The sequence below is a fragment of the Peromyscus maniculatus genome, chromosome 5, assembly GCF_049852395.1.
Source record: "Peromyscus maniculatus bairdii isolate BWxNUB_F1_BW_parent chromosome 5, HU_Pman_BW_mat_3.1, whole genome shotgun sequence".
Taxonomy (NCBI): Eukaryota; Metazoa; Chordata; class Mammalia; order Rodentia; family Cricetidae; genus Peromyscus; species Peromyscus maniculatus.
Genome location: NC_134856.1, coordinates 87,718,781 through 87,737,315, shown reverse-complemented (window position 1 = coordinate 87,737,315; position 18,535 = coordinate 87,718,781). Strand labels below are relative to the sequence as shown.

At 38.9% G+C, this 18,535-nt stretch overlaps 1 protein-coding gene and 1 pseudogene across 12 annotated transcripts in view; one reads left to right on the top strand and one right to left on the bottom strand.

Moving 5' to 3' along the window:
• Tasor2 (transcription activation suppressor family member 2) overlaps nt 1–18,535 on the top strand; it is a 53,489-nt gene that overhangs the window by 14,596 nt on the left and 20,358 nt on the right. For all 12 annotated transcript variants that reach the window (XM_016008486.3, XM_006990194.4, XM_006990195.4 and 9 more), the window contains 5 exons: nt 743–815; nt 917–979; nt 5,744–6,460; nt 8,444–8,683; nt 10,801–11,674. In XM_016008486.3, coding sequence (XP_015863972.1) covers nt 743–815; nt 917–979; nt 5,744–6,460; nt 8,444–8,683; nt 10,801–11,674 — 1,967 coding nt within the window. The remainder of the gene's footprint in view (nt 1–742; nt 816–916; nt 980–5,743; nt 6,461–8,443; nt 8,684–10,800; nt 11,675–18,535) is intronic.
• Nucleotides 7,195–7,819, bottom strand: LOC107402850 (large ribosomal subunit protein eL27 pseudogene; annotated as a pseudogene).

Here is an 18,535-nt window from a genome sequence, read left to right as displayed (position 1 = left end):
TCTTAGTATGAAAATAGAAATAGATGCTTGACCCAGAGTTTGAGCTAGCTTTTATGATGAATAATTTCTAAATATTACAAAGGAAGTGATGCAAATGTTGGATAGTAATGAAGCAAGTCATGCCTTGTCTGTCCTCATAATAGACATTAAGAAATCAATAAAGTGGGCTGGAGAGACGGGCTCAGCAGTTAAAAGCACTTGCTATTCTTCCAGAGGTCTTAAGTTCAATTCCCAGCAACCACATGATAACCCACAACCATCTATAATGAGATCTGGTGCCCTCTTCTGGCATGCAGATGTACATGCAGGCAGAACACTGTATACATAATTAATAAATAAAGAAATCTTAAATCAGTAAAGTAAAACAGACCATGCGTGCATACGTCTGTGTTGGGACAGTACCTGTCTTAATGATAGTGTTGGTTAAAATACTTGGAGTTGCAAATAACATTAGTTTCTGTGTGATAGTTTTGTCCTGTGGCTGCCAGTCAGGGTTACATACTTCACTTCCACATGGGTGGGAAGAGACAGCCCCGCCTGACCATCATTTTAGTTTCATTAGAAAGGTTTGTATAATCTGCATATCCTTCAGTAGCTGGAAATGGCATGGGTGACACAGATAAGTGGAAACTTTTATGGGAGCCCATCTTTCAAAAATGAGCATCAGTCCTACTCAGTCTACAATAGTTTTCCCAGAAGTAAAGATTGAAGAATCCTCTTTTATTTTTTTTTTTTTAATTAGGCAATCATCAAATGCTTAGAAGATAGGGGATTTTTCATTTTACTTACATCATCAGCCTTAACACCAGAACCAGGTAGGACCAAGTTTTTTTGGGAAACAATTTTTTAATGAATTTACTTTTGTTTCATAAGATACTCAACCTATATTTTCTTCTCCTGATTCTTACTCTCACAGATTTCGGAAATGAGCAGATGAGTCTACATGGTTTACATTTATTCCATTCACCTCAATCAACAGGTGAGGTTACAGTGGTGTACCCAGTTCAGTCAGCCTGTTGGGTGCTTTCCAGTCCTCATCTTATTTTGACTTCTTAGTAGCACAGAGCACTTGTTAACTGTGTATTTTCCCTTAAACATTTGCCCTTCTTTAACCTTCCTACTTGACCTTTGCAAGTGGATTCTAAGCTTCAGACTTATGTCTCCACCTATTGACATATCTATCATGCCATCTAAGCTTCCTCAAATTCAACATATCCAAAATTGAATTCATTTGTTGTTCAGTAGTAGCTAGGACATGCTTTTTCTAAAAGCTGACTTGGAATTTTCATGGCTACCCTTCATATCTAGACTGTGGGTCTTTGTATTTGGACTATGCATTCCCAAGGTGATAATGAGGACAAATATTTGTTAGAGAGAAAAAATAATCTTTTCTTTCTTATTTTTTGAGACAGGGTTCTCTGTGTAGATTTGGCTGTCCTGGTACTTGCTCTCAGGCCAGCCTCAAACTCAAAGAGATCTTCTTGCCTCTACCTCCCAAAATCTGGGATTAAAGGTATTCACCCCCACCACTTGGCCTCAAAAAATAATATTAATCATGTATTAGTGACTTTTCTATTGCAGTGATTAAAAACACAATGGCTAAGGCAACATAAAGAAAGAAGAGTCTATTTGGGCTTATGGTTCCAGGGGACTTGGATCTCTAATGGTGGATCAGAGGCAGCAGGCATGGGAGCTAGAACAGCAAACTGGGAGAACATAACTAGCAATGGCAAGGGGCTTTTGAAACCTCAAAGCTTGCCTCAATGACATACTTCTTTCAGGAAGGCCACACCTTCAAACCTCCCAAACAACTGCTGTCCATTGGGGGCCAACACTGAAGCATCTGAGCCCATGAAGGACATTCTCATTCAGAATACAAGTCAAGTCATATAGTACCTAAACAGTTATACATTATGTCATGTGTATCATATTGCAATGAAAACACTTCTGGGATGGGGATGTAGCTCGGTTGGTAGAGTGTTATTCTCATAGGCATAAAACTCTGGATTTGATCTCCAGGATTGCATCTCCTGGGGTTATAGGTATTTGCCACCATATCTGGCTGTGTTTATTCATACAAATATATTAATGTGCCTGGTTTGGTTTTTGGTTCATGATGCTGGGATTCTGTGCATGCAGTTTACCACTGGTCTGCATCCCAGCATAATGTCTACTGTGGTTGCATTCTGTATATTCAGAACATATATGTGTCAGACATCTAAAAAAAAGTTTGCTAAGCAAAGAAATGTAATAGCAATTTTTGTTTAAATTATACAGTATGTGTTTAAGGATAATGCTAGATTTAGTATTTCTAAATTTATAGCCAGTATAAAATGTTTTTAAAATGGATTTAAAAAAAAAAGATTTTACTATATGTGTATGAGTATTTTGCCTACATATTTGTTGTGCACCACATGTGTGCAGGGACCCTGAGGCCAGAAGAGGGCATTGGGTCCCTAGGAATTGGAGTTTGGGGTGGTTTTGAGTCTTCATGGCTGCTGAAAACTGAACTTAAGTCCTCTGGAAGAGCAACCACTGCTCTTAACTGATGAGCCATCTCTATTGCCCCCTAAAGTTGATTTTTAAGTATATATACACAGGAGGAGATCAAAGAAGAACTCAGTACTTTTTAATATTTTGGAGCAAATAAAACAACCAGTTATACAAACAGATTGACAAAGGATATTCACATTTATTGTGATATGTATTTTTCTAAGTATTATTGATTTAGCAATCCTTAAAGTATTATTTATAAACATTTCAAAGATGAAGAAACAAACAGATTCGTCCCAGATCAACTGTAGCGAGAGTTTTTCTGGTCCTGCCTGGCCCACAGTCAGGACAAATCTCTCACCCGCCAGTCCCACAGCTGCTCAAACCCAACCAAGTAAACATACAGAGACTTATATTGCTTACAAACTGTATGGCCACAGCAGGCTTCTTGTTATCTAGTTCTTCTATCTTAAATTAACCCATTTCTATACATCTATACCTTGCCACGTGGCTCATGGCTTATCAGCATCTTCACATGTTGCTTGTCATGGCAGCGGCTGGCAGTGTCTCTCCTGACTCAACCTTCCTGTTCCCAGAGTTCTCTCTCCTTGTCCCACCTATACTGCTTGCCTGGCTACTAGCCAATCAGTGTTTTATTTATTAACCAATCAGAGCAACACATTTAACATACAGAACATCCCACAGCAATCAACCTGATTCTAGGGATGCCTCTCAACTACCATACTGTGTTACTTTTTTTCTCTTAAGATTTTTTATTTTGGAGCTACAAAGATGGTTCTGTGGTTAAGAGCACTTGCTGCTCTTCTAGAGGACCCAAGTTTGCTTCCCAGCACTCACATTAGGTGATTCAACCTATAGCTCTGTTTTCAAGGGGTTCAATACCAGCATTTGCACATACATGTGTAGTTGCACACACACAAAGTAAACAAATCTTAAAAGATTTATGGTTACATTCTTCACTTTTTGTCATCTCTAACTTCCCCTTTCCCCACTTCCTTTCTTTTCTGCTGGAGATTGAATCCAAGGCCTCATGCATGTTTCTTGAACCCTGTCCTACTGAGCCACATCCCCAGCCTTCATTTCTTCTCTTTAATTATAAAACACCAGTCTGATAACCATTACTTGTACCCAGGAAAAGCACAGAAATGCTCTATGAATGAATAAAACAGTGTTGGATTACTTTTTCATACCTTCCTCATTGAGACAGTTTTTTATATTCTGTTTTTGTTTGTCTGTCTGTTTGTTTATTTGTTAAGATTTATTTCTTCATTATGTACACAGTGTTCTGTCTGCAGGCCAGAAGAGGGCACCAGATTACATTACAGATGGTTGTAAGCCACCATGTGGTTGCTGGGAATTGAACTCAGGACCTCTTGAAGAGCAGCCAGGGCTCGTAACCTCTGAGCCACCTCTCCAGCCGAGACAGTTTATACTTAATGCTCATTTAGAGCTTTAGGTACTTCTTAAATTGAAATTTTGCTTAGCCAACTTAACATTATTCATAGGTTTTTGTGATAAGTCTACCAGAAAGCATATTGACTCTTCCCCCACGCCCTCCCTCTCTGGGTTTTTTTGAGACAGGGTTTCTCTGTGTAACAGTGCTGGCTGTCCCAGAACTCACTTTGTAGACCAGGCTGGCCTTGAACTCACAGTGATTCACCTGACTCTACTTCTCAAGTACTGGGATTAAAGGCATGCGCCACCACAGCCCAGTGGCTCCTGCCTTTCTAAGTTGCTTCTGGAAATAGTGAAGTTGCCTAGGGAATGTTCCTCTTTTGTTTCTGGAGGGCTTCTCTCCAGATTCCACCGAGCCCCGCAGTCCCACAATCCACGTATAAAATAATCACTCAGATGCTTATATTAGTTACAAACTGTATGGCCATGGCAGGCTTCTTGCTAACTGTTCTTATATCTTAAATTAACCCATTTCTATAAATCTAGACCTTGCCACGTGGCTGGTGGCTTACCGGCGTCTTTACATGCTGCTTGTCCTGGCGGTGGCTGCAGTGTCTCTCCCTCCTTCCTGTTTCCCCAATTCTCCTCTCTCTTTGTCCCACCTATACTTCCTGCCTGGTCACTGGCCATCAGTGTTTTATTTATATAGAGTGATATCCACAGCACTTTTTCATGAAACTGTTTTTAGTAATATATCCAGACCTTTTCTATATTTTCTTTCTCTTTCTCTAGGTACTCTGAATAATGAGCTTCAAAGGAAGAAATTTTATTTTAATAATTACATTTTCTTTTTATTTATTTTACTCTATTTATTTTACATTTTCTTTATTTGACCTTTTTGCCTTTTCTAATATTTGCTACAGTGTTAATGTATTTAACTAGGACTAATTTGGTATTTCATAATTCTGTAGATACTTTTTTAAAATTTCTTAATTCCTATTTCCATTTAGTAGACACTGGAGTTGTTTCTGTAGATTTATATTACTGCTAACTGAGATGTTTTAGACTAGTTAACTAGTTCATACAGATCTGGCATTCTCCATTTTTCTCATTTGTTAGGTTATTGATTTGCTTTAAAAGCAAAATTAATCAAGAGAGTGAGCCAGGGAGATGAGATAAAATAGAAATTAGACAATTCAGTTAATTTTTAAAATGTGTAAAATATAATTTGAGTTACATTTGAAGTTTAAGGCCTTTGCACTTTTCAGTTCAATTTGCATTGTAGCCTCTTTTTTTTAAGATTTATTTATTTATTTATTATGTATGCAGTATTTTGTCTGCATATAAAACTGCAGGCCAGAAGATGGCACCAGATCTCATTACAGATAGTTGTGAGCCATCATGTTGTTGCTGGGAATTGAACTCAGGACCCGTGGAAGGTCAGTGCTCTTAATCTTGAGCCATCTCTCCAGCCCAGCATTGTAGCCTCTTAAAAGAATGTAAGTGAAGTAGGAAACAAGCTGCTTGTCCTTGGGGCAGTGCTGCTACTATAAGGTCCACATGGAGCTGGAGGCAGTTGTTTTACTCATTGTAATGTAGTATTTGCATATCAAATCATTCTTTTTCGGTGTTGATGTGTGTGAGAGATGTAAGTATATAGAGATATATATTCATTAAATTTACTCATTAAATTTTTACTAGTTGCCACTGAGGTTTTCATCTGCAGTACTATAGTATATATATTTAACCTGGTAATAATTTTGAAATCTATAACATTTTTCCTGTATGTCTGAAACAGTGTCGAATTCTTAATGTATGTGTATATGTGTTTTAGGAGCAAAGGACTTGAAAGTTGAAGACGACATCTCTCTGAAAGTGATACCTATTTTACCTGCCCTTGGTTGTGCACTTCTAGAAGCAAAGAAGTCACTTCCTGAAAAAGGAATCCCTCCAAACATCTTAGTAAAGCATAGTTTCCAAGACCTGTATAAGGTGGACAAAAGCCTTTCATTGATGGCTCCTCAAGATACAATGAAAGACACTGCATTCACTGGGAAACTGTCCCATGCTTTTGACTTGGCTCCCTCACTTGAAAAGTGCCCTTTAGAGTGTCTGACTCAGTTGACGAGTTATTTTTCAGACCCTAGTGGTTACACTCTGGATCTGTCTACTGCTTTAGACTTGTTAGCAGAGCCTCCTCCGTTTCCTTGTATTTCAGATGGAATTTGTGATGCTGGATTTTCTTTAGTTATGACTCCAGATCCTGAATTTCTTGACTCAGAGATGGAAATAAGAAAAGAAACTGAAACAACAAAAAAATGTGGGAAAACATTGAGAGTAAAGAAGAGAGCTGTAACTCCATTGACTCCAGCTTCAAATCTGAGAGTTCAGCCAAAGAGAAAGGCCAGCACGTCAGCTGTTACACTACCAAGTAAGCGAGTGAGCCTGGGCCGCCCCCTTTCCAAGAGAGCTACAGCCAGAGCAGACAGTGGACCATGCAACCCGACTCTCAAGTTAGTTAAAGGGCAGTTTCCTCAGAAGAGAAAAAGAGGTAAGAATAATTTATGTGATTATCGTAATTATAACTAGATTCGTGTGAAGCAGTGTGTTAGAAGTTTGTTAGAAATGCCATTTTTTTTCTGAGTGGTTCATACGTATATGAAAACTAGAGACAGTGATCTAGATAAGAGCTGGAGACCAATAAATGAAAAACATGAAGATCTCAAGAGCCTGCCCACCAGAAGTTTTTGTTAACAGCATCCATTAACCAACAGCCTAAATAAACACCTATAAAAGGGAGAAAAAGGTTTTTTTTAAATTGGGGGAGGTGTAATGCCCACAGAAACTAGAAGAGGGCATCAAACACACACATGCACACACTGGCCCCCAGTCCCAGCCCCCTGCCAGGAGATGGAGTTCCAGGCCATTTTGAGCTGCTTAATGTCTAGGTGCTGGGAATCTACCACTAATCCTCTAGAAACGCAGTATGCTTTCTGTACCACTGAGCCAACGCTCCATCCCCACCATTTATTTTTATTGACAGTTATACTTTAGTCAATATGGCCAACTATAGGGCTTTCATATAGCATCAGCTCAAGTTACATCTATTGTATTTTCTCCAAAACTAGGGAATTGTATTATTTATGGGACCTCCTAAGTAAAGTAGTCAACACACTATATAACCAAGGTTTCCATTCATTCATACATAGGTCATATCTGGCTCTGTTACTTTATATGGGTGGAGTTGGAAAAGTAAAGCAGAGATCATATGACCTTCAAAACTGAAAGTATACACTTTCTGTTTCTTCATGGGAAATGTTTGCCAATCGTTTGTTTTCTTTTGTGGTTTTGTTTGTTTGTTTGTTTGCTTGCTTGCTTCCTTGCTTTTTCAACAATGGAAACAAAAATATACCTAAAAGCGAAGCTTCTGAAAAAACCATTTGTTCTTTCCTATCTTATATCATTCCTCAAACTTGACCTTGGCTTCCCACCTGGCCTTGAGTGTCAAGGCTGGGTCTCTAAAGACATCCTTGTTGACAACAGTTTTGTTGTGGGCATGAGGTGACTGTAGTTATAAACTTCCACAAAGGACTTGATCTTTGATCTTTTGGCAATTTTCTTTTTGACCATGGCAGCTGTCACTTTTTGGGGATAGCAGTCAATTCCAGCCACCAGGGCATGGCTGTAAGGACAGTCTGAAGTGCCATCATCAATGTTCTTCATGATGACAGCTTTGTGTCCAGAGTAGTGTCCAGCCAGGATCAGGACCATGTAGCTGGAGAGTTTCTCTCCAACTCCTACCAAGCCTTGGCAGTCCCGCAGCCCACTTATAAAATAAACACGCAGATGCTTATATTATTTAAACTGTTTGGGCTAATGACTCAGGCTTCTTGCTATCTAGTTCCTGTATCTCAAATTAACCCATATCTATTAGTCTATAAGTTGCCACATGGCTGGTGGCTTACTGGTACCTTACATCTCACTTGTCATGGCGGCGGCTGGCAGCATCTCTCTCACTCCGCCATCCTGTTCCCCCTATTCTCTTCTCTGTTAGTCCCGCCTATCCTTCCTGCCTGGCTACTGGCCATTCAGCATTTTATTTATCAGTCAATCATAGCAACATATATTTACAGCATACAGGACATCCCACAGCAGCACCACTTTCTGGGGTTTCATGAACTTGCCCATTTTGACAGCAAGCAGCCAGTCTTGTTTTCTATTTTTAGTTTGAAAATGTTGGTGCCTATGAAGCATATAAAATATGCTGATTGCCAAGATCTGAATGTTAAGTTTGACCCTGTAATTTAACCACTAGTCATTTCCCTGCGTTTTGCTTTATTTTTAAAATCCTTTCTTGATACCCAGAACTTTCTAATGTATTTCCTAGTATTAGTTAGCCCTACCACCCCCAAATAAAATAAAAGGAAGGGAGGGTTATGGTGCTAAGTGTCTGGGACACACACACACACACACACACACACACACACACACACACACACACACCCTTAAAACAGTCTTGTCTTTTCTGCATAAGGTGCAGAAGTGCTGACTGCACAGTTTGTACAGAAAACCAGACTGGACAGGAAAAAACGAGAAACTTCTGTACAGGACGCTCCAGTGGCTACAAATGCTAAAAGGGCAAAGAAACAAGAGAAATCTCCAAGTCGAGTTGTTTCACGGCCTAAACCACCTGTGAAAAAGTCTCCACAAAAACGGAAGGTAAATGTAACAAGAGGCCGTCGGAATCCCAGAACCAAAAAGCAGCCCCAACCTGGTAAGAAATACTCTTCCTGTAAATATGAACACTATAATACATGTCTGACAAATCATAAGAAAATAAATATATAATAGCAGTTGGAATGTATTAGTAACACTATAGTCTTTAGTCCAGACATAAACAAAAATAATTTGATTTTGTATAAGTTTTTGGTTTTTCAAGACAGGGCTTCTCTGTGTAGCTTTTGGAGCCTGTCCTGGAACTTACTTTGTAGACCAGGCTGCCCTCTAACTCACAGAGATTTACCTGCCTCTGCCTTTCAAGTACTGGGATTAAAGGCATGCGCCACCACTGGCTCTTACAAGTTTTAGATTTGTTTTATGTGTATGAGTGTTTTACCTGTATGTATGTCTATGTACTGTATGTATGCAGTACTCATAGTGGCCAGATGAAGGGATCTGGTCCTCTAGAACGGGATTAGAGATGTATGTGAGCTACCATGTGGTTGCTAGGAACTGAACCCAGATCCTCTGCCAGAACAGCAAGTGCCCTGAACCACACTTTCTTAATTGTGCTGTTTACTTAAAAGATGCCAAATACATTATTTTAGATTATTGGCAGTTTTGAGCAAACTACACATGGTTTTCTTTAAATAACTTGGAAAACCTGTAAGATTCAAACAGTAGCTTCTAATTTTAAAGCCTAAACATGAGTTTTATAAGAGTTAAAGTATAAACATCCTCATTTATGACTAAATATTCTTGCAAGTAGTATCTGCTAGTGTTAGTCTTAACTACAATCAATTAGCAGAGGCTGTAAGATTGTCTAAAAATAATTACAAGTAGTAATCAAAAGTATATTTGCTTTAAAAGGTGATGTAATTTTAAGATAGTTTACTTTGGACATACATAAGCTAAAAGCTGACTGTTGTTGGTCTTATGTTCTCACCTCTTAGACAGTAATTCTTTATCAGAAAGTGCTGTTATCTCAGCCTTAACTTTGATACGACCGAACATACAACACCCTATCCTTAGGTCTATTTTTCTTGTTAATTTTAGTCTTCTGTATATGATGTGTTTTTTCTTCCAAATGGCAAAGTCTTTGTTGTTTTTACATTTTATTTATCTCCTACCCCTGGTGTTATATTTTTAATTGATTTAGAATCTGTACCAAGTCAATAATTGTTCTAAATTAAATTATACAGTATAGCTTAAACTACTTTTCTTGTCAACAATAGTCATTATCATAGTAGCCATAACTTACAAGTGATACTGTATATAAGAAATAGATGAGTATATGTAAACTATAATGTTAACAAAAGTAGACAAAAATCAGTATCACTTAAGAGTATCAGATCATAAAATAAATTCAGTATTTCCAGTGCATCTAGAGGGCCAACAAGAAAATTCTCTACTTTGACCCTTTTCTGTCTGGCTCTCTTAGGTTTTGCTATTTTAAACAACTCAGCTGTGTTTGATTATTTTTTCCTCCCAACGCCCTTCTCATTCCAAATGATACATCATAGGCCAGAGTTTTCCTCTCCTTAAATGCATTAATTAAATGTATACACTGGTTTTTTGTAGGCAGGTTATTCATTTCAGACATCCTGTGATTGATTACAAAGAGTTCATTTGGCTTTTCTCTGTATCCATTTACCTGCAAAGGAAATTGTTATATAGTATAGTTGTTTATGAAAGTTAATGTACAGAGAATGCCTTGCAAACCACTGGAGAATGTAATTTTTCTGATAAAGGCAAATGATTAGATTCCGTTGTTACAGAAAGAAAATTGCTAGGAGATTGCCTCTTTTGCAGTTAAAAGCACCGTTATTGCTAAAAGTAAAGTTTTTAAATGTAAAATTAATTAAATATTAATTGATGATTAAATATTCACCACTTTTATAATGTTTTATACATAAAGCATTATAAAGCTAAATGGAATTGTTTTTTGCGAATAGTGTCTGAGAAAGTGTTAGCAAACTATAATATGTATTTCACATTTCTAAAGTACATCTTAACTAGAATGTAAGCACACTGAAGGCAGGACTCTGGATTTTTGCTTTGCCCACTCTCTTTTCGTAACTGTTATATTGATTTTCAGTTAAGTATAGGAATATGCAAGATAGTCTAAGAAAAACAAATATTAATCTGTCCTTTTTGTTTTTTATTACGAAGCCGAAGAAGACATTGCTTTACATCTTCAATCAGAACTTTCATCAAATGGTCAAAAAGATGGAATTAACCTAAGTACAGCTCAACAAGAAAGTATTGCAGTGATTCCTAAAGGTTTTCCTGAAAACTCGATTATCAACTGTGACTCCCAGGCATTAAATATGTTAGCGGATCTGGCATTAAGCTCTGCTGCTTCTTCTGTACCATCTTGTGAGGTTAGGAACCTTTCCTGCTTCTCTGAATTGCCACAGAACAATGTTTTATTCTCTAAAGAAAATTCATTGCACGGTACCTCTGACCATGAATATCATAGGGGAGTTAAAAGTCAAAAAGGTGTGCTACTACCTAAACCATCCTCTGATGAGAAGATTAATTCAGAGTCAGACTTAACTGTTAGCCAAGAAGAAAACTTGGTACTTTGTGATCAGCCTCTTGCTATTGCCCAGCCTGCACCCCCTGAGGAAGCCCGAGAATCCTCAGATGCAAGTCAAAACTCTGTTGCTGTGGAACATTCCTATGCCTTGCTCCTTGCTGAGCAGTCAAAGAAACATCTGTATCAGAGAAAGTTACCAAGTCCTGCTTTTGCAAAGAATGGGGCAAAAGGCCCCGAAGCTGGAACTCCTATTGGAAAGGTCATGCCATTTCGGCATCTGCAGAACACCTCCCCTCTACAAAAGCTTTCTGAAGATTCATTGACTAAGCGCAAAAGTCTATTTGTATCTTCCATCCTCAAAGATTTTTTTTGCTCTCATACCGTTCTTAGTTGTGATGGCTCCTTAAAGATCACTTTCAAATGTGAAGGAGAATATGCATTCAGCTTAGATAGCAGATACACCAGCAACCCATTGGAGAAAACTATTGTGAGAGCATTACATGGGTAAGTAGGAGGGGTACAGCTTTTTGTTGAGATCTGTATAATAAGGTGGAGGAAGACTCATGCCTGACTTTGGGGAAAGAGAAAATGTTGTAAAGCCATAATATAGTATCAAATGTGTGTTTACTGAGAGTTGAAAATGACAGGTTTTGCCACTGTTAATCACATGGAGATCTTGTAAAGATAATATCTTTAGTCTTGTGAATGGATTTTCATTTGCAGTGCTTGTTCAAATTGATGGGAGTGAGCGATTTTAAGTGAATGAGTGGTTCTGTAAGTGTTCCTTAAGAAGATACATGGGGTGGTGGTGGCAGCAGCAGCGCACGCCTTTGATCCCAGCACTCGGGAGGTAGAACCAGGCAGATATCTCTTGAGTTCGAGGCCAGCCTGGTCTATAGAGTGAGATCCAGGTCAGGCACCAAAACTACATGGAGAAACCGTGTCTCGAAAAACCAAAAAAAAAAAAAAAAAAAAGATTCTTGGAGCTAGGCAGTGGTGGTGCACACACCTTTAATCCCCCAGCACTCTGGAGGTGGAGGCAGGCAGATCTCTGAGTTTGAGGACAGCCTGGTCTATAGTTTGAGGACAGTCAGGACTACAAAGAGAAACTGTCTCAAAAAACCAAAGGGGGTTGGAGGGATGACTCAGTGGTTAAGAGCACTGACTGTTTTTCCAGAGGACTTGGTTTCAATTCTCAGCACCCACATGGCAGCTAACAGTGATCTCTGACTCCCAAGATTTGACACCTTCACTCAGACATACATGCAGACAAATACCAATGCAAATGAAATAAAAGTAAATTATTTTTAAAAAGCAACAACAACAAAAAAGGAATCATGGCAATAACGGACCTAGTTCTGTGGGGCGTTTACCCACCACCCCCACAGCTTCCCAGAGTTTTCTTGAGTGCGAGCAGCAGGAAATATTAGATAGAAGGATTTATAGCGGAGAATCTTGCGGAGATAAACAGATAGAAAATAAAGGATAGCCTCGAGAGGGCCTGGAACCTATTCCAACGGGCCCCGACTGTCTCTGTCCCAGGGTTTTTATAGAGACGCCAAGGGGGTGGAGCAAAAGACCTCCTCCCCCAGCACAGCCAAGTGCAGGCCATCTCAGACACCTGCACTCAGGCCCGTGGTCCTGATCATCCTCTATTCGGACCTGCTGGGTAAATCCACGAGGAACCCCAGAACGGGCTCCCACAGGTCCCCCCTTCTTAATATATAAAAAAATAAGTATTAATGGCTTACAGCAATCTCCATAGCTGTTACACCTCCCAGTATGGGAGTAGAGGATGATATAAATGGCATTTCTCTTTTGAATTAGGTCCAAGGTGACCACAGCTGTCTTAGCTGTCTCAAGCCCTTTCTAAACCAAAACTCTTAAGGCGACTACAAACTTAAAGAATCCCTTAGCTTCATCATTACCATTAACAGGTTAACATAAATATTGCTATACATAGTCACAATTCTCTCAATCTTACAACTCAAAACAAACTCTTAACAGAACCATTAGAATTAGCATATATGGTGCTATATATAGTTAACAATTTTCTCCGTCTTACAACTTTAATTCAGTCATTTGAATTTTTTTGTTAACAGAACATAGGAAAAACTTCGATGTATTCACAAACTTAAACATTTCCTCAATTCCACAAAGCCAGGGTGCATTAATATCAATAGGTTTCTGCGAACATAATTCAATCTCATAGCTCCTCCTTTTCTTTATAATTTTTAAACAAAAACTCAAACCTAGTTAGAGGAACCCAAACTTATACAATTCCTACAAACCCATATTGAAAAGCAATATTTTCGATCTAACCATTAACACTTTGAAAACTTTTAGCAAAACATCCAAAAGCAGTTTCTTAAAACTCTTTACACACTTTAAAAGTAGTCTCTTAGTATACCCCATTTGCATTTCTTACTAACAAAACATGACATTAATCCACTCAAACAACAATTTAAATTAAATAGACTAAGGAATATTAACTCTCCCTTTTCTTTATAATTTTAAGCAAAATCTCAAGCCTAGTTAGAAAACCCAAACTTTTCTGTTTAAACAGTTCCATTTGTAACACAAAACCAGTTCCATAAGTAATTCCATTCTTACATAAACAGTTCCACAAAATAATTCATGAATCACCAGTAAATAAAGCATATATGCATACACAAAATTGCATCTTGATTCTAAGTAGAAATACATTTCTTCGTTTAAACAGTTCCATTTTTAACCCAATTCCAGAAAACCGTTCCTAGGTCATTACTCAAAACTGTCCCATTGCAATGAAATCTCTATGGTTTGTTTCATTTAAGTCTTAAAATTCAAATGATAAATTCTGGTACTAGCCTTCCAAATATGAGAAATCCATAACCAAAATCTTTTTGTAATTTTATCTCATTTTAAGTTCAAAAAGTTCAAACAAGAAATAAATTCTGGTATCAGGCTTTCACTTCCAAATATGAAGAGACGTTTTTCAACCAAAACTTTTTGCAGTTAATTTTTGTTCAAACAAGCGTCTCGGCAACTTTTGTTCTCACAGACAGACCTTTTTAGTTATAGTAATATTTTAAACCGCACCGTTTTTGCTGTTAGCTCAGGTTTTTCTGTGCTGCGTTGATCTTCCACGGATCTCAGCTGCGGATGCCTTGTGCTGGTTCTGGCGTCCGCCATTCTTAGCTTCTTAGCGGCTTCTGGAGCTTTTGAAACCATTCAGACTGCCTACTTTGCAGTCTACTAGGACATTATCTCCTGTGTCTCGGGTGTTTTCACCATATACATTAATAGACTCACACTTAACATTTACACTTTTTCACAAACTCACATATAACGTTTTTTTGCCTTGCAAAGCATTTAGACTCATATTCAACATTTACATGTTTTTACAAACTCACATACAACATATTAACATCTACTTATTTATACTTTATAGAATTGCTTTAGCAAATATATTTCCTATTAATTCTTATATACTTATATTCATTCCATCTTATTTCTTATTTAAACTTACATTTACAACTAGCATCTTACAAGCTTATTACTACATGTCTTAAGACTACCTTGGATACTTCTTACACGCTTATATTCTTAAAGGAACTCTATAGATCTATTTTACAAACTTATATAGGCTACCATTAGCATATATCTAACTTAGCAAACATCTAAAGATTTTTTAATACAGATCAAACAAGACAGAATTTTTACAAACTCACATATCTTATTTTCATCTTTCTACGTCTTACTCTTAATTATTATCACTATCTCTATTATAAAGATTCTCGCCGGGCGGTGGTGGCGCACGCCTTTAATCCCAGCACTCGGGAGGCAGAGCCAGGCGGATCTTTGTGAGTTCGAGGCCAGCCTGGGCTACCAAGTGAGCTCCAGGAAAGGCGCAAAGCTACGCAGAGAAACCCTGTCTCGAAAAAAAACCAAAAAAAAAAAAAAATAAATAAAGATTCTCTTAAACTAGACAGGAAGTACGTACATCATTTCTAAAGTTTAGAGTCAGCTTTGTTATAAAGCACTGGGATTTAGTGAGTGTTGTCATTATAGAGTTGTGATACTTGTTGCTAGGGGTTTGTAACCTTCTCGGGATGAAACCACACTCCAAAGTTGCCAGTTCTCTCAGCCTTTCCGGACCGGCAGAGATGCACTGTCAACGGTAAACGGTTTTTAACTAGAGGCTGTCCCTTCACCCAAATTCATAATAGCTCCCCTAAGAACTTCAACTCAAACGTTTCTATCACAGCAGTACTTTTGGTTTGTTCTACTGAAAAACTTTACGCTGAGGGTGAAATTACTGTATTTAGCTGCTGTAAAGCTCTTCGCCAATACTGCAAAGCTATTAGGTGATATAAAGTATTTTTCCAAAGAAGCTAGTAAAGCCAAAAGCGGCACAACTCTGAACTCTATTTCCTCACTGTTTGCATTCACCAGTGACAAAACCTCAGGAATACTAATGGAGCCACTTTCATTCTGGTTCCTTTATAGGAAATGTCATTGGAGCTGACTTTTCTTAGTTCCACACTCCTTACCAAATGCTCCGGTAACCACCGAGCTTCATTCTCCTCTTGCGGAAAAAAACACAAACATGTCCTCGACCCCATATTAACACAGGATCGGGACCCTTCCATAATCCCGAGCAGGGATCTTTCCATTTCATTTGAGTTTCAGGATTTAATATTTTCACTTCATTAGCTTTAACTCCTGATGTTATTAGCAGCGGTGATATTTAGCATTGATTTCTTTTAAGGAACTTTCAGGTAAAGCAACTCTTTTGTAAGACAGCTAGATTTTCTGAAGTTTGTTTCTTATCTATAAAGCAGTCATTTCTTTTTGAATGCCTGTTTCCTCGTATCCTTATTAGATTTGCAAAGGAATTACTCATTGCAGGCAGCTTGTTCAAAAGACAAAGAACTTTTTTAATTTCAACATAAGTTTCTTCATATCTAAGACAACATTCAGTGTATAAACTGTTTTCCCTTGTTTTGAGGATTTTAAAGTGGCTTGTTTGCTCTTCTAGGTAGCTTTTTGTCATCCATCTACCGTAAAAACTTTTCACAGCTATTAGGGTAAATAAGGCATTTTACCAATGGAGCCCCAAACCGCGAAGCGCCTAGTTCCGTATCCTTTCAATTTTTCATTGGAACTGACACTTAAACTCTTAGATGATTTTCCTCCTTATTCTTTTTAAAGGCTGTATTTTAAGTTTACCATGAACATATTTTTGAGCTGACAAAAGTGTTTCAGGGCAATGTCGCCATCTTTAGCGGAAAAACTACATTTCCCAGAATGCATTTCCCTTATATCAGTCCATAATAATGTCAGTCCCTTATATCAGTCCTTTATATCATTTCCCTTATATCATTCATTTCCCATAGTTCTTTTTGGGTCTGAGAGTCAACTGGTTCTTTTACTAGACTTGCCCGGGAGGTTTGAACAAAGTCTCTTGCCTTTGCAACGGGAGATTTGAACAAGCATTTTACATTTTCAGCTATGGCACATTGGGAGATTCCTATTCTCTCCTCAGCTGGCTTTAACAGGTGTTTCAACTTCATCAGACACTGGCCCCCGAATCAGAACCGCACCTGCCTCGTTAGCTGGCATTGAGGCTGGCATTTCTGATAGCAACTTTCCTCAGGGCTTGTGTTTGTTTTAGCCAGTCAGTGAAAAACAAGATCATTTACAACAGCTTTTCCATAGCTCCTTCAGAGAGATTTTCTCCCACTGATTTATCTCATTTTGCTTGCTCCTTCCTTCCCCAGATACAGAGCTTCAGCTATCTGTCTGCGGCTCTGTACCTCTGCTAGCTGCCTTTGGAGGTAGGGGCTTTCTTTCTCCCCCTGAATCTGCCTCAAATTCTAGCAGCTTTTTCAGGTCATATTTTCTGGGGAGGATTTTGTCCCTTCTCTGTTTCTTCAGAGTCTTTCTCCCAGACAGTTCCCAGTTTAGTCTCAATTTATCCCCTCTACCCCAGAAACGGTTTCCGACACTAGAGCAGCGGCTTTCCCTGCTACTGAAGGTAGGGGCTTTTGTCCGTTTCTATTTTTCGGGGTCTGAGGTTTGTGTTCATAAATCAAGCTTAGCAAGAGAGGTTTTCGCCATTTCTAAACTCCCATTAGGACAGGTGTTGTGCCTTATCAGGCCTTCACCTGGCCCAGTCCCCCAGTGGGTTGCATTTGCTTGTCTGGGTGCTCAAGGACAGAGCTTATGCCAGAGGCAATCACCCCTCAGGGTTACACTCCCTCATCTCACTGGAAATCAGTTGAAACAAAGCTTTTCTCAAAGAGGTGCTTTCTCTGACAGAAAAGAAAGCTTTACTCCTGGTTAGTTCTGTTCTGCCCTGGCTGGGCTCTTTCCCCAGACAGCGTTCTGACTCGGCAGCACGACTGCTTCAGACAGTTCAGCTTTACTGTTTTCCCAGAAAGGTCCTTACTCTGATAGGAAAGCTTTTCTCAGATTTCTTTTTGCAGTTGTGGACCTATAAACCTGGGACTTGTAGGAAAGTGGATAACTGTGCCGTTCCCACTGGCTTTAGTTTTGTTTGTTCATTAGCAATCTTCCCCTGGGTCCTGCACCTTCCTGCCTCAGCTCTGTGGCTCCAGGAAGTTTACAACTGCAGGAACCCTAGTATCCCCGAAATGCACTCCAACTCAGAGACGCTGGCCAGTGCCTCTGGGTTTTTTGGTCAGAAGCGAGGATACAATGTTCAAGTTTGCATTGCTTCAGGGGATTCTTTGCATTGGACAATTAGGAGCACCTTTTCATTCTGAAATGCTCACTCAAAACCTTTGCTGCCTCAGCTCAGCTGTAACAGAAAAGCGTGGTTTTTCTGCTCTTCTCAGGCAAAGTTTTCTGCCCTTTTGGGCTCTCTGGAGCTCTTCACCCTTACTCTCCCCAAGCATTTTCCTCAGGGTACTCTGACCCACTGTCTTACTAGGTTGAAGAGATAGAGCTTAGAAGGGGTTTTTAGAAACTTTTTCCTGCCTCCTGCATTGCAGGGAGGATTGTTAAAGCTTGAAAGAACTTAGAGGTTTTGCTGTCTTAAGTTTGTTGTTTTCCCTTAGAGCTAATCACAGGTGGTCCCCATACTAATCTCTTCAGGTGATTCTAATTTTTGTCATCTCCCAGAAGGACAAATTTAGGTTTTTTTTTTTTTTTTTTTTTTTTTTTTGGTTTTTTCGAGACAGGGTTTCTCTGCGTAGCTTTGTGCCTTTCCTGGAACTCACTTGGTAGCCCAGGCTGGCCTCGAACTCGCAGAGATCCGCCTGCCTCTGCCTCCCGAGTGCTGGGATTAAAGGCGTGTGCCACCACCGCCCGGCACAAATTTAGTTTTTAAGAGAGCTTTTGAAAAAGATTAAGGCT